The sequence below is a fragment of the Euprymna scolopes genome, chromosome 23, assembly GCF_053919585.1.
Source record: "Euprymna scolopes isolate OS-2025 chromosome 23, ASM5391958v1, whole genome shotgun sequence".
Taxonomy (NCBI): Eukaryota; Metazoa; Mollusca; class Cephalopoda; order Sepiida; family Sepiolidae; genus Euprymna; species Euprymna scolopes.
In genome coordinates, this window is record NC_136504.1 from 101007418 (window position 1) to 101031898 (window position 24481).

The window sequence follows — 24481 nt, forward strand, 5'->3', positions numbered from 1 at the left end:
TCAATTTGATTTTTGTACATCATACAGATTGTTCTTTATTTTTGTTTTTTTTTTCATGGGAGAGTGGATCTTGAACAAGCGCGTGTTTTTTTTTATAACAAAATATTAGTAAATTGATTAAATGTTAACAAGACTCATAGAAATTCTGTTAAAGTTTTATATTTTAGATAAATAAATGAAAATAAATTATGTAGGTCACTTCTCAAAGGCATAATTGGTGTTGTACTTCTTCCTGTCTCTCTCTCTTTCTTTCTCTTTTTCTGTCAACTGATACTACACGCTCTTTCTCCCCCCCCCCACATATATCAACAAGTGTGAATCGCATTTTCTTCCCATCTGTTTCAATCCTTCTCTTCCTCTCTGTCTGATATTGTCTGCTACTGATCTTGATTTGTATTATAAGTTAATTTTTTGTGACTTTTTTTGTTTCTTTACTGCAGATAAAGAGCTTTTCAAAGAGTCGTTGGCTGCAGTTGTGAAACATATAGAGAATTCTTATATAAAGGTAGGAAATCAATCCATATCTTTTAAGTTTATATTATTCAAATAATTTTTACTTTATGAATTATCTTTCAAGATTTCATTTATTTACTTGAATACTTAGTGACCCATTTGAGTAAAATATATAAGAAGTAAGGGTATTTTTACTGTTTGTTGTAATGAGACGATTCATAATATAATTTTTTAAAATAAATATATCTATTTACTTAAGCCTAATATTTTTTAATCTTTGCTACTTATTCACACTTGCATACTGGAGCACATGCGGTTGGAATTAGGCATCAAAAATAAAAAAAAAAAAACTGAATCTTCGATAATAACAGAAGACTATGGGTGTAAAAAAAAAACAAAAAAAAAAACTGAATCTTCGATAATAACAGAAGACTATGGGTGTAAAAAAAAAACAAAAAAAAAAACTGAATCTTCGATAATAACAGAAGACTATGGGTGTAAAAAAAAAACAAAAAAAAAAAAAACTGAATCTTCAATAATAACAGAAGACTATGGGTGTAAAAATAAAAAAAAAAATAAAAAAAACTGAATCTTCGATAATAACAGAAGACTATGGGTGTAAAAAAACAAACAAACTGAATCTTCGATAATAACAGAAGACTATGGGTGTAAAAAAAAAAACAAAAAAAACTGAATCTTCGATGATAACAGAAGACTATGGGTGTAAAAAAAAAAAAAAACTGAATCTTCGATGATAACAGAAGACTATGGGTGTAAAAAAAAAAAAAAAAAAACTGAATCTTCGATAATAACAGAAGACTATAGGTGTAAAAAAAAAAAAAAAACTGAATCTTCGATAATAACAGAAGACTATGGGTGTAAAAAAAAAACAAAAAAAAAAACTGAATCTTCGATAATAACAGAAGACTATGGGTGTAAAAAAAAAAAAAAAAAAAAAAACTGAATCTTCGATAATAACAGAAGACTATGGGTGTAAAAAAAAAAAAAAAAAAAAAAAAAACTGAATCTTCAATAATAACAGAAGACTATGGGTGTAAAAATAAAAAAAATAAAAAAAAAAACTGAATCTTCGATAATAACAGAAGACTATGGGTGTAAAAAAACAAACAAACTGAATCTTCGATAATAACAGAAGACTATGGGTGTAAAAAAAAAAACAAAAAAAAACTGAATCTTCGATGATAACAGAAGACTATGGGTGTAAAAAAAAAAAAAAAACTGAATCTTCGATGATAACAGAAGACTATGGGTGTAAAAAAAAAAAAAAAAAAAAAACTGAATCTTCGATAATAACAGAAGACTATAGGTGTAAAAAAAAAAAAAAAACTGAATCTTCGATAATAACAGAAGACTATGGGTGTAAAAAAAAAACAAAAAAAAAAAACTGAATCTTCGATAATAACAGAAGACTATGGGTGTAAAAAAAAAAAAAAAAAAAAAAAAACTGAATCTTCGATAATAACAGAAGACTATGGGTGTAAAAAAACAAAAAAACAAACTGAATCTTCAATGATAACAGAAGATTATGGGTGTAAAAAAAAACAAAAAAAAAACTGAATCTTCGATGATAACAGAAGACTATGGGTGTAAAAAAAAAAAAAAAAAAAAAAAACTGAATCTTCGATAATAACAGAAGACTATGGGTGTAAAAAAAAAAAAAAAAAAAACTGAATCTTCGATAATAACAGAAGACTATGGGTGTAAAAAAAAAAAAAAAAAAACTGAATCTTCGATAATAACAGAAGACTATGGGTGTAAAAAAAAAAACAAAAAAAAAACTGAATCTTCGATAATAACAGAAGACTATGGGTGTAAAAAAAAACAAAAAAAACTGAATCTTCGATAATAACAGAAGACTATGGGTGTAAAAAAAAAAAAAAAAAAAAAAACTGAATCTTCGATAATAACAGAAGACTATGGGTGTAAAAAAAAAAAAAAAAACTGAATCTTCGATAATAACACAAGACTATGGGTGTAAAAAAAAAAAAAAAAAAAAAACCCAGAAGAAAAAAAATTTGTATTTTCCTGACAAAGACTTTCATGGATTGAAAATCTAAATTTAAATCAATTTATTTCTAAAAAAAAAAAAATCTGTATTATGATTTGGTTCTATACAGAAAAATATAGAAATAAATATGACTTGCTTCTATATAAAAAAAATATAGAAAAAAATGTTTAATGTTTTTGAAATCAAAAATAACTAAAAACAAATAAAATGCTGTTGGTCATGTGTTAACGAGCATCTCTCCCCCCCCCCCTCTCTGGCTTTCTTACTCTTTCTATTTTCTCTCTCTGTGTCTCTATAAGAGAATGGCGAGGGAGAGAGAGAGAGAGAGGTGAGTAAACGTGGAGGTAGACACGTTTACCTGAACCAAAGGTCAGCTGACCAAATTGCGTATGTGTGACGTGGTTGGCTAGATCTGGAGATTTGATTTGAGCTTTGAAGAAGACGGACGTTTTTCCGTGGTCTCCCCCTCTTAACTGGGGAGGGGGGAGACTAACGCTGACGTGTGTGAAGAAGAGCCCACACAAGCAGATTTCACTTTACACCTGCTGCAGGACCTCTGGGGAAAGTGAAATAAAAAACTATAAAACACATTCATCGTCTTGGAGTGATAAATCTTCGTCAAACAGGTATCAAGTCTCCCTCCAGGATGAGAAATTTCCAGATGGTTCAACAGCGAGAAGAAACAGAGGTAGGTTCAGAAATTACATGTCACACACACGATTCCCTTTATGATAATCAAACACACAACCATTTATATTAGAGACAATCACACGGAATCTTTCTTATGTTATATAGAAAACGTAAAATGTGCCCCTAAATGAAGAACTCTATATAACATATTCAAATGTAACGAAAGCTCAATTTGGTACCCCTCAAGGATAACCTCGATGATAACGAATATATAACACATGTTCTTGACGTATGACCAAACGAAGTAGTCCAGTGGGTTCAGGTTGTGGGAGGAGAAGGGCAAGTGAGAGAAGACTACAAAGTTGTAGCACTCCTTCTGAAGCTAAGACTGGGTCTCTTTGGACTTGTGGGCCAGTGCTGAGTCCTGTTGCCACACCCAGGGTCTGCCAGCAACCACCTGATTGTAGCAGGGGATCACCACACTTTTCAGCACATCCAGGTACACTTTGGTGTTAACTTTCAAACCGACTGTGAGATGGAACGATGTGGCCCTCACTTGAAACCACACCAAAGACATTAACCGTGGCCGGAAACTTTGTTTTCATCACCACGAGCATGTCCGTGTTACTCGTGGCAATCCAGTGACGCATTTTGAGGATGCTGGCAATGTTCCTGTTGTCATAACTTGTATCGGAATAGAGCATGAGTTGTACAGCCGTGCATCTCCAATCCCACTCGTTGAACATTGTGTCACTTTCGAACATGATAGAAGGATCCTATCGCTCTTGGAATTTGTATAGAATCGACCAACTAGTAGATGGTCTGCAAAAAAAAAAAAAAAAAAAAAAAGAGAACCGATTTTAATCAAACGGAAATGGCATCATGTTGTATTTTCTAGGGCAATGATTTTATCATTCCACCCTGTAAAATGCACTTAGAAAAAAGATTATTAAAGCATTTAAAAACAAAACCACTAAATTAAGTAAAAATGAATGAAAAAATTGTTTCCAATAGTGAGTTGTATTTACATGTTTTAAAAATGTTTATTGCGTCATAAAAATGAGCTTCTGCTAAATTTTTTTCAAAGTATAAATTAGGATCTGGTGCTAGCCAACTAGGCTTCCTGACTTAAAATACACCTAACATTGATGTTATTTTTATTTTTTTTTTCCTTTGCAAACCTTAATCATGTTCTTCAAAAACAAAAAACAATTTTTCTCTACAAAATAATCAAAATTAAACACCATGAATAAATATTTGAAGTATAAATAATCAAAATTAAACATCAATGAATAAATATTTGATTTGCCAAATTGATTGAACCAAAAAGGATTGATATGCTATAAAACAAAACAACCAAACCAAACACAATGAATAAATATCTGAAGATGTTAACAACTCGAAGCATAAAAACTTGCTTTCCAAATGATTGGATTCAGCATATTAAATGACCTATAAAGTGTTGATATGCCATAAAACAACCAAATCAAATAAGCCTTGAAGTAAGAAAAGTATGCTTAGTATGCATATTGTTGAAGTAAACAATATTTGCCTTTTGTTAATGTTATGTCTGCACAAATAATTAACAAGAACACGAAAGTAAAGGTATACAATAATATATTAAGCAGAAAAATTATATACATATTTACATGTCTTCAGATATACTTCAGTTGAAGATATTCCGGCAGGTGGCGTGTTGCATGTCTTACTGGAGGCAGCATAAGCGTCTTGCCTATTTGACGGTCGTTACCGGACTCCCCCGGTATTGGTGATTGATACCTTTATATATCTCACTCACCTGCCTATGTTAATTAGTAGGCGTCTCCACAACAGTTAAATATGTAATCATTTTTATCACATTAAGTTTCAGTTATTTTTTTTTATTTATTTATTTTTTTTTTTAAACATGTTTTGAGTACATGTTATTCGACATTTTGCAAAGTTAAAAATATAATTAGTACTATAACAAGTGGGACCTGTAATATATTGATGTTGGCATTCTTTGGATGTTCAGCATAAATAGATGACCTGTAATATATTGATGTTGGCATTCTTTGGATGTTCAGCATAAATAGATGCCCTGTAATATATTGATGTTGGCATTCTTTGGATGTTCAGCATAAATAGATGCCCTGTAATATATTGATGTTGGCATTCTTTGGATGTTCAGCATAAATAGATGCCCTGTAATATATTGATGTTGGCATTCTTTGGATGTTCAGCATAAATAGATGACCTATAATATATTGATGTTGGCATTCTTTGGATGTTCAGCATAAATAGATGCCCTGTAATATATTGATGTTGGCATTCTTTGGATGTTCAGCATAAATAGATGCCCTGTAATATATTGATGTTGGCATTCTTTGGATGTTCAGCATAAATAGATGACCTATAATATATTGATGTTGGCATTCTTTGGATGTTCAGCATAAATAGATGCCCTGTAATATATTGATGTTGGCATTCTTTGGATGTTCAGCATAAATAGATGCCCTGTAATATATTGATGTTGGCATTCTTTGGATGTTCAGCATAAATAGATGCCCTGTAATATATTGATGTTGGCATTCTTTGGATGTTCAGCATAAATAGATGCCCTGTAATATATTGATGTTGGCATTCTTTGGATGTTCAGCATAAATAGATGCCCTGTAATATATTGATGTTGGCATTCTTTGGATGTTAAGCATAAATAGATGACCTATAATATATTGATGTTGGCATTCTTTGGATGTTCAGCATAAATAGATGCCCTGTAATATATTGATGTTGGCATTCTTTGGATGTTCAGCATAAATAGATGCCCTATAATATATTGATGTTGGCATTCTTTGGATGTTCAGCATAAATAGATGCCCTGTAATATATTGATGTTGGCATTCTTTGGATGTTCAGCATAAATAGATGACCTGTAATATATTGATGTTGGCATTCTTTGGATGTTCAGCATAAATAGATGCCCTGTAATATATTGATGTTGGCATTCTTTGGATGTTCAGCATAAATAGATGACCTGATATTATTGTAGTGAATTTTTTAAAACTGCAAAAGTCTTTATCTAAGCTAGTCTGGAATCCCGTTGTAGTTCGGTCCTTAAATATCATATATTTTAATTTATGCAGACTTTGTATATATTATTAAAGAGCCAACTTTCTATCGATTCTTATATATTATAAAGTTGTGATTTCTAAAGTAATTCATATGATGCATCAACTTGAATCAAAACCAAAACTTATGAAGAATTCTTGATAAAATTATTTATCACAAGAAATGGAAGGTCATAACAATTAAATGACGGTCACTCGGAAGAAAAAAGATGTAAGCGTGAAACACAAAGTAACACACAATCACTATTAATAATAATAATTAATATAAGTAAACAAACACAGTTCATACCATTCATTAATTGTCAGCTAAAATATGGAGAACACTATGGATAGTGTTCTCCATATTTCAGCTGACAATTATTTCATCTCTTTAACCCTTATCCTTGAGTGGATCTTGGTCTACATAAGTGCTGATCCAGTAACACAAGTTATATACCCGAAGTAAAGAGCATAATATCCTACTTGAAAACGAAGAATCTATATGGAAATATTTTAAAACTATACCTTTTTAGTTGGTTAAAAATGGGTAAGGGTTATGGCCCATTGATTTAGAAAGAGTGCTTTATGCCGAATTGTTGGTTGAATATGATTAGATTTGTGCTCATTTTTGCATTAAATAATCATCCTTATTATTAACTAGCGGGACCTGTGGAAATATCCTAGCGGACTCTTTCATATGTAATATATATTGATGTTGGCATTCTGTGGATGTTCAACGTAAATGGAGATGCCATGATATCATTGTAGCTCTTTTGTTAAAACTGAAAAAGTATTTATCTAAGCTAGCAGGGACACTGGTGTAGCCCAGTCGTAAAATATGCTTAAATATATTTTAATTTATGCAGATTTCGTATATATTATTATAGTCAATTTTTTATTGATTCTTTTATATAATAAAGTTGTGATTTCAAAAATAAAAAAAAAATATATCCATATGACTTGGGTGCATCAGCTTAAACTAAAACCTATGAAGAATTCTTGATAAAATTATTTATCACAAGAAATGGAAGATCATAACAATTAAACAACATTCACTTGGAAGAAAAAAAATGTAAGCATGACACACAACACACACGCTATCGTATTAATATATAGATAATTTACATGTGTGTATATAATAAAGTAATATATATACAGCATAATCACATTGACACATCGGTTAGATCACCGGTTAAATAATGATGAGCCTGGCTGGGTGACCATTTGGGAATGTTATGCACTGTATGTACTGCACCGGGATGTAGAAATTTCCAGATTTGTATCTGGCGGTGCGTTTAAAACCAATGGGAGAAATGCATCCTCAGTCTTGATTAAAATTTGCATTTAAAAGAAGGAAAATTCTTATGTAAAACCTGAGGTTTACTGTCTGCTTTATCTGTGGCATTCGACTGCATGAACTGGATTATCAGTTGTTCCAAAAAAAGTGTTCTGCACAAGCCTTCACCTTTTTATAAACAAATCATCTGTGTGGGTTTGGATAACTTAATTGTTGAGTGAACCTCATGCATCAAAATCATAGGGAGAATTCAATACAATATATATATATATATATATATATATATATATATATATATATATTATCAATTCTTTTTTTTTTCCAATGAATAAGATATGGAGATTTACCAATGTTGAAAAAGAAAGACGTTTTTTTTTAAATAAAACATTACATTTCTTTCCTAATAAATAAACTTATAAATGTACTCGATATTTTGGCTAAATTTTAATTTACCTTGAAAATATAATCAGAAATTTATTTGTTTATAAAATATATATATATATATATATATATATATATATATAATTTTTTCTTTTTAGGTTGACTCAAAAGATGCCGAATTTTGTGCAGTTTTATTGGCTCACATTTTGATAGAACTTGCGAAACAAGACATGGGGTAAGATTTTTTCATTTGTTTGTGGTTGAATTTATATCTTTGTGTTTTATGTCAGGTAAAAATTTTGTTGCATATTCATTCATGTGAATCTGGTGATTCTGTTATTGGCATTGGTTTCTCTGGTGTCTTTTTACTTCGAATTCTTTCTAGAAAGACATTGAGTACTTACAGGATGAACCATGTAAAGGCTACTAATATCCTATGTGAAAGCGTTTCTTTTTAATTAAAAATTTTTACATTAACAAATATTTGGAGTTTTCACAAAATTAAATTTCAATGGAGAAAGCATTTGTGAAACTTCCAAAGGATCCCCATATATTTGCCTCCTCACAAGAGCAGAATTAAACACAAGGTTAGTTTTTAATATTGGGAAAATTTAGCTACTCAATAAAGAACATTTTGGATTGGGACAAAAATGAAAATTGCCATAGTCAAGAAGGATCTTTGCCTCACTAATACTACATTTTGATTTTAGCCAGAAAACCAGGAAGTGATTCGTAGAGTCTTGCTAGTCTATTTAAAAAATAAATTGATGTGATGTTTCTGAAGCAGAATGTTCTATTTTCTGTTCTTTTTACTGTCTCTTTCTTCCTGACCATGATTCACAATACTGAGTATTTCCCTTCTTTACCCTCTATCTGAAATGAACACAAAATCTCTCTCGCTGACCGAAGCAAATGAAAAAAAATACGGTCCACACAAAATAGTCCGTCTTTTCTATCCACGGGGATGCAAACTAATGCAAATGAGTACAACCAGATTTCCTGTACCATCACGCAGGCGCAGTGTCATTTGTGCATTAGATGTGATAGCGTTTGGCTTGTCATAGATTGTCTACAGTTTCTGAATTTTTTTTTCTTTAGATGAGGTAATATGTATTATTTGGACTACTGTTCTCATCTTGGTTGTCATTTGCACAACGTTTCGGTTGATGTAACTTTCTGTTTTCACATGTATCTTGACAATAGTCGTTATTATTGAATGGAGGAAAGAATGTTTTTGTTCTTTTTTTAATATGGATCGTAATTGTTAGAATTCAAGATGTGTGATGCGTTTGAAATGGAAAGAGTGTCAAGTTGTTTGCATTTTTGTATAAATTTGGGTTCATGATTTGATATGTTTCTGATTTTTTTTTTTTTAATTTGAATTCTAACGACTTTGTTTTTGTTCTTTCCAACAAGCCATTCTTTTCACAATTCATCAATAAAAGCCATTTTCAGGAAACATCTGAAGAAGCTCAGAAGCTACATCGGGTGAAACTGATTATTATGTCCAAGATGAGAACAGTAGTCTGAACAATCCAAATCTTTACTAATATATGAAAGGAACTTTGTGTATGTGTTCGTTCCCTATTGATTCAAAAATGGTTGGGGCGATTTTTATGAAATTTCACACAAAGTTACTTTATGTGCCTGGCAGTGTTCTTAGATAAGTTTTGTATCGGAATATCTTTCATGAGATTCGATAATCGAAACAATCCGATGAAAGAAGGAACAGATGATTTTGACCAAAGTTAACACCTTAAACAGCCTAACATCACAAGTGCATTTGAAAAGTTTTATTACCACAAGCCAAAAGGCTCAACATATAAAATCAACAGTAGGTTCTTTGATATGACAGGGGCACCTTTGAAATTAATGCTTCTGTTTAGAGCACAACTGAAGCATGATATTTGACTTTTTCATTTTAAACTTTGATTCAAACCGTTATATATAAAATAATTTTATAAAATCAACACTAGGGTCTTCACAGTGCAATGTAGACTACAATGTATTGTAGACTAAGTTACTGCAGAGAGACATGTGAAGCTTACCCAGGTGCATTGTGATGGGTGTCCAATTAAAGCAGGCAATCAATGGATTTGATTGAAAAATGGGCAATTGCAACGATTTTGATGACAATAAAAATATGGGAGTATGAAACATTTGTTGATCATCATTCAGTTCCGGGCAATGTCAGGTCCCCTTGCATGATAAAATAAATATAAACTGCATGATGAAAAACATTAATTTTACATAATATTTCCTTTTTTTGTATATGTTTTACTGACATAAGTAATTCTATCTTTAAAATTAAATGTGAAAACTTGTTTTTCTTTCTTTCAGTTGTTCGACCTGTTTGTCACCTTTCCAGAACATAATTTTCAAATGGTTGAAACATAATAGTGTAAGAATCTTGTTTTCTTTTTCATTATTTTTTCTTTAAAGTTTGACAGATGTCCAAATCATCGTCATGCTGATGTTGTATATTAAACATCTTTGGATCTATCCGAGAGCAAAGCCGTAGCAAGTAGCTATCAAGAGTTCAAAAAGTCAAGTTTGACGTGCATGTGAATAGGGAAAGATGAAAGAAAGTAATAGAATATAAACCTTGTAACACAGGATTTCCTTATTTTATTCTTTAGTCCTCGCATTCCATCAGTGATGTTTCTGACAAAGGGTAAAGCAAGAAAAAGGGAGATGATTCCAAAGCCTACCAGTTGAAAGGAAGAAAGTGTCTTGTGATCTCAACATTGAAGGGGGTAGGATTTAGCTGTTTGTCGGGTTAGTCAGGAGTATATGAACGTCAAAGGGGAAAAAGTGCTATGGGTTCATCAGAGCACGTTCCATTAAAAGTACTGTAAAATGTCTACTTTTAGAAATTCAGAATTTTACATTGAGTAAATAATAAATTTTTTAACTAATAAAAAGGATGCCATGACTGGGGAAAAAAAAAAAAAAAAATGAAACTTCAAGATCTCCAGTCTGAGGTACTACCATCCGAACTATTTGGACTTATAAATGAGCTTAAATCATTACCTTAACAAAATAGTTATAGCTTTGTCATGACATCATTGATTTATAATTTGTCAGGTTTCAAAACATGAATTCAAACATAAAAAAAAAATGAGTAAACATTGATAGTTTTGAAATTATTTTAATCGTCCAAAACAATTTAACTTTAAATAGTTCTTTCACAATTATATAAGCCTCCCAGTCTAGCAAAATTGTTTTCATTAACATGTAGCGTGTGATTATTGTTTTAAAAAAATGCAACAACGTTAAAATTAGATTCAAACAAAAAAGACAGACAAAAGGTGACACTTTCCCTTCCACACTACCCTATCATAAAAACTTGTTTATTATAATTTTTGGTTAATTTCAAGAAACTTATTCCATTTTGACTTCCTCTTTCCAATTATGGCCGAAGTCATGCCAATTTATACAAAAGAAAAGTATCGTCTGATTAATGTTTACTTAGTGGTTTCCATTTTTTTTTTTTTTTTAATTTATGATTTAAAATTTAACAACATTAATTGGTCTTTTAATTCAGAATTTTTTTAGAAGTGATTCTGAAAAAAACATTCCAAAGTAAATACTAAAAAAATATTTAAGACAAAAAAAAAAAACATTTTTTTTTTTTTTTTTTTTTTTTTTTTTTTATTACATTTTCACCCCAAACAAGGCACATTGCCACTTTAATGTAGGGGGCTACTATCAGGGGAAACATCTACTGGGGTACTATGTAGGGATTAGGGCAGCGAGATGTTGGTTCACGTTGCACTTGAACTTATGCATGTCAGTACAGTTGGGGAAGCAGTGACCTGGAATGGAATTCCAAAGTCTAGCAGTTCTGGGGAAGAAACTACTGGAGTAGAAAGATCTTTTACATCTACGGATCTCTACAGTGTGGGGGTGGGATTTTGTAGCTTGTCGGGTCTGTTGAGGGTGTTCACGTCGTGGGGGCACAAGTGCTTGCAGTTCTTCAGAGCATTCACCATTATAATACTTGTAGAACAGGCAGAGGGATGCAACGTTTCGACGATGGGACAGAGGCTGAAGTTTTGATGCCAGTTTAGGGCCTATCAGATTTGCGACTCTCTTTTGAACCCTGTCAAGGAGCGAGAGACTAGTAGCCGATGCACCGGCCCAAATGTGACAGCAATACTCCATACATGGGCGAATAGTGGCCTTATAGAGGTACAGGATACTTTCGGGTGTTAGAAGTTTTCTAGCACGGTAGAGAGAGCCCACCTTCCTCGCAGCGGCCCTGGCAATGCCCTCGATGTAATTGTTCCAGCTCATGTTTCGTGTGAACGTTAGGCCAAGGAGCTTGAAAGACGTACTCTCAGCTAAAGAGTTGTTGGCCATTGCTATAGGTGGTAGAGAAGGTTTCTTGTAATTATTGAATGAAACCAGTTTTGTCTTGGTGGCATTGAACGTTACCATCCATTTTTGTCCCCATTCCACTACTGATTTGAGGTCATCCTCTAGTGTTTCTGCCATTACTTTAGATATATGTTCATTTGTTTTCCTGTCGTGCCTGCTATAGAGTGTGGTGTCATCAGCATATATACCCATCTCAGAGGCAATTTTGTCGGGGAGGTCATTTATGAATATCAGGAACAGCAGAGGACCAAGGATAGATCCCTGGGGCACTCCCGCATTTATATTATATTGTTTAGACGTACGACCGTCGAGGACAACCTGGATTTTTCTCTTATCTAAGAAGGATTTAATTATGTTAAGTATTCTACCAGTGATACCGTAAGATCTAATCTTCCTGAGGAGACCCTCATGCCATACCCTGTCAAAAGCCTTAGATATATCTAGAGCTACCGCTCTGCCCTCTCCCGCTTTGTCCAGTGAATGGTATATGCGTTCAGAGATTACAGTGAGGATGTCTGCCGTGGAACGGGCTTGTCTAAATCCATATTGATGGTCGGTCAGAAGTTTAGCATCTGTAAAGTAAATACTAAAAAATATTTAAAACAAAAAAAAACATTTCAAAGTAAATACTAAAAAATATTTAAAAAAAAAAATCAGTTCAAAGGAAAGACTAAACAAAATTTTATAGCAAGATATTTAAAGCAAAAAACATTTAAAAATAAAGACTAAAAAAATATTTCTTTAGATCTTTAAAACAAAAATCATTTAAAAGTATAGACTATTTTTTTATGTAAACTTTTAAAATTATACTAAAATTATACAAATAATAATCAGAAGATAACACAAACTATCATTTTGTGCACAAGTAGCCTAATGTTTAAAATGTTAATTTTTTTGCAGACCTTGTGACTGTTTAATAAATGTATATATGTAAAATGACTACTAATCCAGAACCCAAGGTCGAGTCAACATCTGCCAGTTTACAATGAGTTGCTAGAATAGCAACCAAAAATAGCACTGCCAATCAATAGTGAGTTTTTAACAGACGACAAAATTGTTTTCATTAATAAAATAAAACGCGTTTTTCTGATATTTTACTTGAAAAAAAAATTGTTTTCAATCATAGTTGTTTCCATGAAAAAATAATTTGTTACATAAACTTATTTTATTGAAACTTGCAAAAAAATACTTAGATACTTTCTATGTAAAAAAAAAATTTAATTTTCTTTTACAGCTGTTTCCATGTTTTTGTCTTAAAAAACAACTTATTTCTTTGGAAATATTTGTTGAAAAAAAAAAAAGTACTTTCTTGAAAAGAACAAAAATATCTCATAAAATTAAACTTACAAGTCTTATTGTCTTGTATTAAAGTTTAATTTTTAGCAGTTTAAATTTATTGTCTGGCAATGTTAGTGTCGGCTTTTGCTAGTGACTCTTTTGGCTACTTACTGTAAACTTTCAGAAGATGTTGACCTGACCTTTAGCTAGGTTCTGGATCAGTACCATAAAATGAATTATGGTCTTTGTGTAAAATACTTAATATGCTGATCGAATGTGGCTTGTAAAACTAAAGGACATTGTGACATATTATACATGCTATATATATATATTATATATACATGTTATATATATTATATATACATGTTATATGTTATATTATCTATACATGTTATATATACATGTTATAACATATGTATATATATATGTTATATGTATTATATATATATATGTTATATGTATTATATATATATATGTTATATGTATTATATATATATGTTATATGTATTATATATATATGTTATATGTATTATATATATATATGTTATATGTATTATATATATATATGTTATATGTATTATATATATATATGTTATATGTATTATATATATATATGTTATATGTATTATATATATATATGTTATATGTATTATATATATATATGTTATATGTATTATATATATATATGTTATATGTATTATATATATATATGTTATGTATTATATATATATGTTATATGTATTATATATATATGTTATATGTATTATATATATATGTTATATGTATTATATATATATGTTATATGTATTATATATATATGTTATATGTATTATATATATATGTTATATGTATTATATATATATATGTTATATGTATTATATATATATATGTTATATGTATTATATATATATATGTTATATGTATTATATATATATATGTTATATGTATTATATATATATATGTTATATGTATTATATATATATATGTTATATGTATTATATATATATATATGTTATATGTATTATATATATATATATGTTATATGTATTATATATATATATATGTTATATGTATTATATATATATATGTTATATGTATTATATATATATATATGTTATATGTATTATATATATATATGTTATATGTATTATATATATATGTTATATGTATTATATGTATTATATATATATATATGTTATATGTATTATATATATATATATATATATATATATATATATATGTTATATGTATTATATATATATATATATGTTATATGTATTATATATATATATATATGTTATATGTATTATATATATATATATATGTTATATGTATTATATATATATATATATGTTATATGTATTATATATATATATATATGTTATATGTATTATATATATATATATGTTATATGTATTATATATATATATATGTTATATGTATTATATATATATATGTTATATGTATTATATATATATATGTTATATGTATTATATATATATATATGTTATATGTATTATATATATATATATGTTATATGTATTATATATATATATGTTATATGTATTATATATATATATGTTATATGTATTATATATATATGTATTATATATATGTATTATATATGTATTATATATGTATTTATATATATATATGTATTATATATATATGTTATATTTATTATATATATATGTTATATGTATTATATATATATATATGTTATATGTATTATATATATATATATATATGTTATATGTATTATATATACATTGTTATATATTGTCACCCAGTAAGTAACGATTATATAAACAAATATGAATTAAGGGAGTGTTACATTAGGTAAGTTTCAGGCCAACCTGATGGCAAATGAAAATAAGTCCACTGCATCTAGTGTGAGTGAGCCGAGAGGGATCAATTAGTTCCATAGACAAAACATGCTAGAAGTAAAGTTTGATGATATTACATAAGAACATTGTGTTTAGGACGACAGTTTCAAGGCAGTTTGAAGTGACAAAGTGGCCAGTCGAGATGTGCTGACAAAGTAGAAATTTAAGGGATATTTCTTTGTAGATCTATTTGTTAGTCTATAATTTTTTAAGGCTAAGTAAGAAAATAAGTAAGGAATTAATGTTAGTCACTATTTTATAAGGAATTGATTTTTGATCTCGTCCCCTCATGAACAAACTTTTCTCCACAAGAAAACCTTTGAAACAACAACAATTCTCGATTGTTTCCATGCATGAGTTTTGTTCGCCTGAATTAAAGATACACTCAACAGCCACACATAAGAAAAGCAATGATTAAAGAATGAAGACTAGAGTGCACATACGTAAAAAAAAAAGACTTTCATTAATTCCTTTGTGGTTCTTGATTGCTCACTAGCAGCATCTTCACAAGTGAGTAGATGTGGATGCGAAAAAGATGTGGATGCGAAAAAGATGAAAAAGATGTGGATGCGAAAAGATGAAAAAGATGTGGATGCGAAAAAGATGAAAAAGGTGTTGATGCGAAAAAGATGTGGATGTGAAAAAGATGAAAAAGATGTGGATGCGAAAAAGATGAAAAAGATGTGGATGCGAAAAACTATGTTTGCCATTGTTTTTGTGTTATGAAAACGTGACCACGTTGCTATGTTTTTTTTTTTTTGTAGATGACATGTTCCTCTCAGAAGGAGAAAGCTTGGCAGCTGATGTATCAAGAATGTTTTGTCTCCTTCTGGTCACTTGCAGGAGGTGATTGTTTGTTGATTATGCCACAGGATTTCAAGGAGTTCTTGAGGGAGGAGATTCACCTGATGATACTTAAAACGGATCTATCTTGGTAAGATGATGCAAACTTTATTTCCTGCAATCCATTGTGAAAATGCAAAAAACATTTTTTAGTGGAACTCTCTGCCGCTTGCCTGTTTCCCACCTGACTACAACTACGTCTTCAAGTCCAACACAAACAAACTCCTGACAAACCGCCCCCTTAAGTAAGACACTCTATCAAAACCCCCAATACTAATGATTACTACAATACTATCTCACTGATTACTGTACACACAATAACCCTTGGTGACCCCCATGTAAAAAAAAAAAAAAACACATTTGTGATGACCATAGTACCAGGTTAAAAAATTTCTCCCATCTGCCAGTATCCTCTATCTCTATAAAGCCGGTATTCGCCTATGGAGTATTGCTGCTACATTTGGGCTGGTGTATCAACCACTAACGTGTCTCTCTTGGACAGATTGCAAAAAAGAGTTTCTAACTTAGTAGATTCCGCACTGTCTCTTTAGTAAGCATAAACTAGTAATTTCATTTTCTTTTACAAATTTCTTTTTTCATTAATAGTAATTTTTCTACCTTATTGATTTTCGTAATTTTGGGATCTGTTACTATTTGAGACCTGGCAATTACGTAGGTACCATTTGCTTCACTTGAAATTCAAATATAGAAGCGCCAGTGTTTCGTGCCAATTTCATATCTTCACGTGAAAATTGCCATAACCGAATTAAAGGAGGGGAGGTAATTCTGCCTTTTACAAAAAGAAGTTAACTCCCTTGATCATATTATTATCGTCCTAACACTATGTATACAAGTATTGGGTGTAAATAGCTGCTACAACTTTTAATTTTTGAATACACTTGGATGTGCAGAGAATCTTAAGGCAAAAATAACATTTTATTCAATGGTTTAAATGCTTTCAAATTCCTTTCAAATTTTAAAATGCCACAAGAAACTGGCCCTAGTGTCAAGCATGTTGTCTTGATCACTAGTGTAAGAGAAGGAGTTTACTTCAACGACTTTTATTTTGAAAGGTTTAAAATGACACTTTGTTTCTCTACTGAATAACAGACATTAAATCTAAACCATGAACACGATCAAATCAAAACTTTTTTATGGACAGCATCCCCCAGTTGACCCAAATGCCAAATATCTCTTTTGCTCTCTGTTTTGCGAAAAATATATTTGTAGATATCAAATTGAAAGTCCTGTTTCAACTACACAAACGATTTGAGAATTATGAGGTCATTGGACATTAAAAAAAATTAATTGACCAGGATGTCCATTATCTGGTGTGGTCATAACTTCTGTAGAATCTAAAGTGGCCTGCTTTCTCAACATGAACCCTTGTTGTCAAGAAGTCTTTATTTATTGTGGTCTCTTCTTTTAGCTAAATATTTTTCCCATTGCAGGTCTGCCGTTTTTAGCATACATTGATGTGTGTCCACTAAACATGCAGCTCTGTGCATGTTTACTTTATTTTTTCAATGGTCGACCATCTGATGGTCCTGGGTATGTTCTTAAGATATCCTGTAGGAGAGCACCATTTGGGGACTATAGGGAATATGGAGTTGCCCATTACTATTGCTCTCAGGTTCACTTTGACCCAGAATGGTAATACCGGTTAGGCATCTGGTGCTACCAAATCAGGCTTCCTAAACAAAAATGCACTAGATATTGATGTTATTGTTTTTTTTTTCCCTTTGCAAAACTCAATCATGTTCTGCAAAGTAGTCAAAAACAAAAACAATTTTTTCTACAAAACAACCAAACCAAACTCTATGAGTAAATATTTTAAGATATAAAGAACTTGCAGCATAAAAACGGTTTCCAAAATGACTAGAAAAAAAGCGTTATTAATTAAATAACCCCAAATGGTTGATATGCTGTAAAAAAAACAAAAAAACAAAAAAAAAACTAATCAATCATTTGATTATTGATCAGAACCGACATTTTAGTTTGCTAATCCGATGACTTGTACTTCCTGCGAAATCTCTATAATAAAATCATATACAGTAGGTATTATGTTTTGATATTAAATTTTAACGTGCCGTAAAGTGACTAAACCTTATCATAGCACCACACTTAACATTTTATTTTATTCTCTTTTCTTTTTAGGTCTTTGCGTTCACGGTTGTTGTCTGTGAACATGCTGCAGGAACAGATTGCTTTTTATCAAGAGAGGAAGAGTCGGACTTGTAATGCTGCTACCCAAACAGATGCTGAGCAATCTTTGTCGGGTAACAATTCGTATTTGATTTAAGATTATTTTTATGTTCATGTTTACTTGCAATGCTTGCATCTAAAACATAAATTAAAAAAAAAGACTATTCGAATCTGGAAAGATTAAATTCAGATACAAAGATTTTTTTTTATCCAATTACAAAATTATTTTTTTTTTATCTAATTACAAAATTATTTTTTTTTTTATCCAATTACAAAAATTATTTTTTTTTTTATCCAATTACAAAAATTATTATTTATATATATATAATATATATTATATATATATATATAATTTTGTAATTTTTGTAATTGGATTATTTTTTTTTTATCCAATTACAATTGCAATTTTTATCCAATTACAATTACAATTTTTTTTTATAATTACAAAATTTTGTTTTTATTTTTTATCCAATTACAAAATTATTTTTTTTTTTTATCTAATTACACAATTTTTTTTTATGGAATCATGTCTCGGATAACATTTAGAGAAAGAATCATTCCATTTTTTTTTTTTTTTTTTTTTTTCAGCATGGACATCTAATTTACACGAGTGTCTGTACAAACATGTAAATTAGATTGTAGAATAAAAATCAGTTCTTGTCTTGACCCCCCCCCCCCCCATATTAAAAATTTTTTTTTTTCTTTTATAAATGATTAAACAAAGATATATTTTTTGGGGGGTACTCTAAGTCTAGTTGGGGCTCGCCTTGCTCTCTGATGCCCGTTAGTGCTATTTAATGCGCTATCACATGATAGCCTGCTCCTTCATGTGGCCACTCTGGAGTCGTTCATATATCCTTTTGCTTTGTTTCGCAGCAAACAAAGCCTCCGATAATGTTGTTGGCTTTGATTTGGCCACATCCTCCATGATAAAGGGGTTGCTTAAAGTATATATGAAGAATTCAGCTAATTACCCTTGCACGGCTGAACTTTTGCTCATCTCTGCATCTCAACTTAGCAAGTCTGTTCATCCTACTTGCTAAGTCTGCTAGTAACTTTTCTCAATCCTGCTTGATTCTTATTAGAGCCCAAGTGGTGTCATTGGCATTTGTGAACTCGCTGTACTAAGCCGCTACTTGATTGAGCAGATCTTTACTGGTGCAATTCAGATGATTACTGAGATATTCTCTGATCTTTTCTCATACTAGACCATCCGTAAAGTCGTATGCCAAGTTTACTAGGTCTGGGTTTGTTATCTGGTAGACACGCTCTTTCTTTTTTAGAGCTACTAACCATGGTCTTAGGTCAGACGGTTTCCCAGTAAAGATTTGGATCTTCGATCCGCCTGTGAGGACTCTGTTAAATTTTGTCCGAATATATATTGGTCCCCTGATTTATCGGAGAGCTACTTATGTTTTTAGTGGCATCCGTGCTTCCGTGCGTCGGATATTCCGGACGATTGCCAGATAACCGTCAATTAGTTTTTCCTGAAATTTTGCCACAAATTCTATTTTATTAAATAGATGTGGCACAGTAAAAAAACTTCTTTTTGCGAAAATTCTTGTTGCGTCCCCAGGGGCTCAAAAGAGGTCAAAAATGGGCAAAAGTGACATATTTTTTGATCCATCCGTTAGATTTTCTGGAACTTGGCGAAAATGTGGAGCTCATTGTTCTTAATATAAATCCAATATGGGTGACCCTGGCAAAATTCTGGTTTGTGTCCCCGGGGACTTTTAGTGCTAAAAACACCCCTTTTTGTGGCTCTTTTTACAAATTTCTCAACAAAAACTTGATATGTTTGACTATATAGTGGTTTTTCATGGTGGTCAACTCAAATATACATGTGTTAAGGCCTGAAACTGCACCATTATCCATTTACACTGGGATTCGGCGTCCCCAGGGGCTCAAAAGAGGTCAAAAATGCCCCAAAATTGCCAAAAATGACACTTTTTGCCTCATAGCGTTTGATCCATCCATTAGATTTTCCTGTAACTTGGCCAAAATGTGGAGGCCAGTGTTCTTAATATAAATTCAGTATGGGTGATCCTGGCAAAATTCTGGTTCGCATCTCTCTGGGACTTTTAAGGCTAAAAACATGCCTTTTTGGAGCTCTTTTTTTCATATTACTCAAGAATTTGATATGTATGTCTATATAGTGGTTTTCCATGGTGCTGAATTCAAATATACATGTCTTAAGACGTGAAACTACACTGTTTGTCCATTTTCACTGTAATTCGGCGTTCACAAATGCCTCAAAATTGCAAAAAATGACACTTTTTACCCCATAACTTTTGCCGCATCCATTAGATTTTTCTGAAACTTGGGGAAAATGTGAAGGCAATGTTGGCCCTTCACACTTCTCACATTCATCATTTCTTCACTATTTTTTGTGGCACCAGAGGGGGACGACACATGTGTGGCTTGTTGTTTAAAGGTGCAACAGGATTTCACCATCTTTAATGTATCATTTATAACAGTTCAAAAGAATACCATGAATTTTGCTGTCCTGCAGTTGCTTCCCGTTTCTTTGCCTCTAACTACCTCTTTAGCCGGTCCTGGATATGACCTTAAACTATATCCAATGGTGAGGCCTAAGCTTGTGGGTTTTGGGGAGTGTGGAGCCACCCTTTAATTGCCATTGCTCCCAGGTCCACTCTGACCCGGAGTGGTAGTACCTGTTAGGGTCCCAACTATGGGTTAAATAGAAACTGACTTGAAAAAAAACAAATATATTCTATTAAAAAACTTTTCTTCAAAATCACTGAATTCGGCATTAAATAGCCTGAAAAGTCTTGATATGCCGTAAAACAAAAACAACTAACCAACCAACCTCTTTAGCCATCAAATTTTCCTTTTCTTCTTTTTCATGGCCCATAACCTTTTTGCATGCATGTTTCTATTGTAGTCGCTCTCTCTCTCCTTTTCTTTTCTACTCTCTCTCCTTTTCTTTTCTACTCTCTCTCCTTTTCTTTTCTACTCTCTCGCCTTTTCTTTTCTACTCTCTCGCCTTTTCTTTTCTACTCTCTCGCCTTTTCTTTTCTACTCTCTCGCCTTTTCTTTTCTAGTCTCTCGCCTTTTCTTTTCTAGTCTCTCTCTCTCTCATTTTCTTTTCTAGTCTCTGTCTCTCATTTTCTTTTCTAGTCTCTGTCTCTCATTTTCTTTTCTAGTCTCTGTCTCTCTCTTTTTCTTTTCTAGTCTCTCTCTCTCTCTTTTTCTTTTCTAGTCTCTCTCTCTCTTTTTCTTTTCTAGTCTCTCTCTCTCTTTTTCTTTTCTAGTCTCTCTCTCTCTTTTTCTTTTCTAGTCTCTCTCTCTCTTTTTCTTTTCTAGTCTCTCTCTCTCTTTTTCTTTTCTAGTCTCTCTCTCTCTTTTTCTTTTCTAGTCTCTCTTTTTCTTTTCTAGTCTCTCTTTTACTTTTCTAGTCTCTGTCTCTCTCTTTTTCTTTTCTAGTCTCTGTCTCTCTCTTTTTCTTTTCTAGTCTCTGTCTCTCTCTTTTTCTTTTCTAGTCTCTGTCTCTCTCTTTTTCTTTTCTAGTCTCTGTCTCTCTCTTTTTCTTTTCTAGTCTCTCTTTTTCTTTTCTAGTCTCTCTTTTACTTTTCTAGTCTCTGTCTCTCTCTTTTTCTTTTCTAGTCTCTGTCTCTCTCTTTTTCTTTTCTAGTCTCTGTCTCTCTCTTTTTCTTTTCTAGTCTCTGTCTCTCTCTTTTTCTTTTCTAGTCTCTGTCTCTCTCTTTTTCTTTTCTAGTCTCTCTCTCTATTTTTCTTTTCTAGTCTCTCTCTCTATTTTTCTTTTCTAGTCTCTCTCTCTATTTTTCTTTTCTAGTCTCTCTCTCTATTTTTCTTTTCTAGTCTCTCTCTCTATTTTTCTTATCTAGTCTCTCTCTCTTTTTCTTTTCTAGTCTCTCTCTCTTTTTCTTTTCTAGTCTCTCTCTCTTTTTCTTTTCTAGTCTCTCTCTCTTTTTCTTTTCTAGTCTCTCTCTCTTTTTCTTTTCTAGTCCTCCTCTTTTTCTTTTCTAGTCTCTCTTTTTCTTTTCTAGTCTCTCTCTCTCTTTTTCTTTTCTAGTCTCTCTCTCTTTTTCCTTTCTAGTCTCTCTCTCTTTTTCCTTTCTAGTCTCTCTCTCTTTTTCTTTTCTAGTCTCTCTCTCTCTTTTTCTTTTCTAGTCTCTCTCTCTTTTTCTTTTCTAGTCTCTGTCTCTCTTTTTCTTTTCTAGTCTCTGTCTCTCTTTTTCTTTTCTAGTCTCTGTCTCTCTTTTTCTTTTCTAGTCTCTGTCTCTCTTTTTCTTTTCTAGTCTCTGTCTCTCTTTTTCTTTTCTAGTCTCTGTCTCTCTTTTTCTTTTCTAGTCTCTGTCTCTCTTTTTCTTTTCTAGTCTCTGTCTCCCTTTTTCTTTTCTAGTCTCTGTCTCTCTTTTTCTTTTCTAGTCTCTGTCTCTCTCTTTTTCTTTTCTAGTCTCTGTCTCTCTCTTTTTCTTTTCTAGTCTCTGTCTCTCTCTTTTTCTTTTCTAGTCTCTGTCTCTCTCTTTTTCTTTTCTAGTCTCTGTCTCTCTCTTTTTCTTTTCTAGTCTCTGTCTCTCTTTTTCTTTTCTAGTCTCTGTCTCTCTTTTTCTTTTCTAGTCTCTGTCTCTCTTTTCCTTTTCTAGTCTCTGTCTCTCTTTTTCTTTTCTAGTCTCGGTCTCTCTTTTTCTTTTCTAGTCTCGGTCTCTCTTTGTCTTTTCTAGTCTCTGTCTCTCTCTTTTTCTTTTCTAGTCTCTCTCTCTCTTTTTCTTTTCTAGTCTCTGTCTCTCTTTTTCTTTTCTAGTCTCTGTCTCTCTTTTTCTTTTCTAGTCTCTCTCTCTTTTTCTTTTCTAGTCTCTCTCTCTTTTTCTTTTCTAGTCTCTCTCTCTCTTTTTCTTTTCTAGTCTCTCTTTTTCTTTTCTAGTCTCTCTCTCTCTTTTTCTTTTCTAGTCTCTCTCTCTCTTTTTCTTTTCTAGTCTCTCTCTCTCTTTTTCTTTTCTAGTCTCTCTCTCTCTTTTTCTTTTCTAGTCTCTATCTCTCTTTTTCTTTTCTAGTCTCTCTCTCTCTTTTTCTTTTCTAGTCTCTCTCTCTCTTTTTCTTTTCTAGTCTCTCTCTCTCTTTTTCTTTTCTTGTCTCTCTCTCTCTTTTTCTTTTCTAGTCTCTCTCTCTATTTTTCTTTTCTAGTCTCTCTCTCTTTCTTTTTCTTTTCTTGTCTCTGTCTCTCTTTTTCTTTCCTAGTCTCTCTTTCTTTTCTAGTCTCTCTCTTTTTCTTTTCTAGTCTCTCTCTTTTTCTTTTCTAGTCTCTCTCTTTTTCTTGTCTAGTCTCTCTCTTTTTCTTTTCTAGTCTCTGTCTCTTTTTCTTTTCTAGTCTCTGTCTCTCTCTTTTTCTTTTCTAGTTTCTGTCTCTCTCTTTTTCTTTTCTAGTCTCTGTCCCTCTCTTTTTCTTTTCTAGTCTCTGTCTCCCTCTCTTTTTCTTTTCTAGTCTCTGTCTCTCTCACTTTTTCTTTTCTAGTCTCTGTCTCTCTCACTTTTTCTTTTCTAGTCTCTGTCCCTCTCTTTTTCTTTTCTAGTCTCTGTCTCTCTTTTGTTTTCTAGTCTCTGTCTCTCTCTCTTTTTCTTTTCTAGTCTCTGTCTCTGTCTCTCTCTTTTTCTTTTCTAGTCTCTGTCTCTCTCTCTCTCTCTTTTTCTTTTCTCGTGTCTGTCTCTCTCTTTTTCTTTTCTAGTCTCTGTCTCTCTTTTTCTTTTCTAGTCTCTGTCTCTCATTTTCTTTTCTAGTCTCTGTCTCTCTCTCTCTTTTTCTTTTCTAGTCTCTGTCTCTCTTTTTCTTTTCTAGTCTCTGTCTCTCTTTTTCTTTTCTAGTCTCTGTCTCTCTTTTTCTTTTCTAGTCTCTGTCTCTCATTTTCTTTTATTGTCTCTGTCTCTCTTTTTCTTTTCTAGTCTCTGTCTCTCATTTTCTTTTCTAGTCTCTGTCTCTCTCTCTTTTTCTTTTCTAGTCTCTGTCTCTCTCTCTCTTTTTCTTTTC

General features: G+C 31.5%; 1 protein-coding gene across 3 annotated transcripts in view; it reads left to right on the forward strand.

The window, feature by feature from the left end:
* The window catches only part of LOC145246071 (uncharacterized), a 114186-nt gene that overhangs the window by 83036 nt on the left and 6669 nt on the right, over positions 1-24481 (forward strand). For all 3 annotated transcript variants that reach the window (XM_080107918.1, XM_080107919.1, XM_080107917.1), the window contains 5 exons: positions 441-505; positions 8038-8114; positions 10220-10280; positions 16191-16360; positions 18427-18548. In XM_080107918.1, the coding sequence (XP_079964044.1) occupies positions 441-505; positions 8038-8114; positions 10220-10280; positions 16191-16360; positions 18427-18548 (495 nt within the window). The remainder of the gene's footprint in view (positions 1-440; positions 506-8037; positions 8115-10219; positions 10281-16190; positions 16361-18426; positions 18549-24481) is intronic.